Source organism: Plectropomus leopardus, unplaced genomic scaffold, assembly GCF_008729295.1.
Source record: "Plectropomus leopardus isolate mb unplaced genomic scaffold, YSFRI_Pleo_2.0 unplaced_scaffold65433, whole genome shotgun sequence".
Lineage (NCBI taxonomy): Eukaryota > Metazoa > Chordata > Actinopteri > Perciformes > Serranidae > Plectropomus > Plectropomus leopardus.
Window position 1 is genome coordinate 1 of NW_024671986.1, and position 990 is coordinate 990.

General features: G+C 59.7%; 1 protein-coding gene across 1 annotated transcript; it reads left to right on the plus strand.

Annotated features, from left to right (window-relative positions):
* Window positions 1-216: 216 nt before the first annotated feature.
* LOC121939890 (E3 ubiquitin/ISG15 ligase TRIM25-like) lies at window positions 217-903 on the plus strand (the record flags this gene model as incomplete). The annotated part of the gene is made up of 1 exon (XM_042482817.1): window positions 217-903. A coding segment is annotated over exon 1 (603 nt), but the record flags the coding sequence as incomplete, so codon positions are not given.
* Window positions 904-990: the final 87 nt, after the last annotated feature.

The following is a 990-nucleotide window of genomic DNA, read 5'->3' on the forward strand; positions in this document are numbered from 1 at the left end:
TGTCAGAATTATGAGAAAGGTTTTCAGGGGGGGAAATCTGCTCTGGCTTCTTTGTTAAAAACAATAAATAAATAAAAATACATTTGGGCGACTGGTCCTTTAATGTTTCTGGTACCTGTAAGACAAAGCCGAGGCTAAATTCAGCACGATGATCAGCTGGGTGACATTGCGGAAGGGCCGGGCCCCTCCCCTCCGCTTCACAACAACACACCGGGAGTCAGGAAAAGCTCCTCCAGCAACAGGAGCGGAGTCAACGGGCGGACCAGAAGCCATCCGAGGTCAAACCACATCCCAGCGGACATGGCCCAGGCGAACATCTCGGTGACGGAGAGCCAGTTCAGGTGTCCAGTCTGCCTGGACATCCTGAAGGACCCGGTGTCCACCCCCTGCGGACACACCTACTGCATGTCGTGCATCAACAACTACTGGGACCAGGCGGACTCGGGCCAGTTCAGCTGCCCGCAGTGCCGGGAGACCTTCAGCCCGCGGCCGGTGCTGCGGAGGAACACGGTGCTCGCGGAGGTCGTTGACAAACTCAAGCTGAGCGAAATGGTCGCGACTCCTCCGGAGCTCTACCTCGGGGGAGTCGGGGAGGTGCCGTGCGACTTCTGCCCGGTGGAGAGCAAGCTGAGGGCGGTCAAGTCGTGCCTGGTTTGTCTGGCGTCCTTCTGCGAGCTCCACGTCCTGCCGCACCGGGACGTCGGCACGCTGCGGCGGCACAAGCTGGTGGCCGCGGTGGAGTGTCTGGCGGAGCGGCTGTGCGCTCAGCACCGCCTGGGGCTGGAACCCGCGGGGAGCGGCTCCGAGGCGGAGGCCGCGGTGGAGTGGAGCGGGGACTGCCTGCTGTGCGAGGCGGACCAGGAGGAGGTGCACAGTGTGGACGCCCAAAGAGCCAGGAGACAGGTACAGACACACACTCGAGGTTTCAAAATATATTCTAGAAATTGAAGACTCATAGACGAGGGGGTCTATTTTTTTCAGGAAAATACG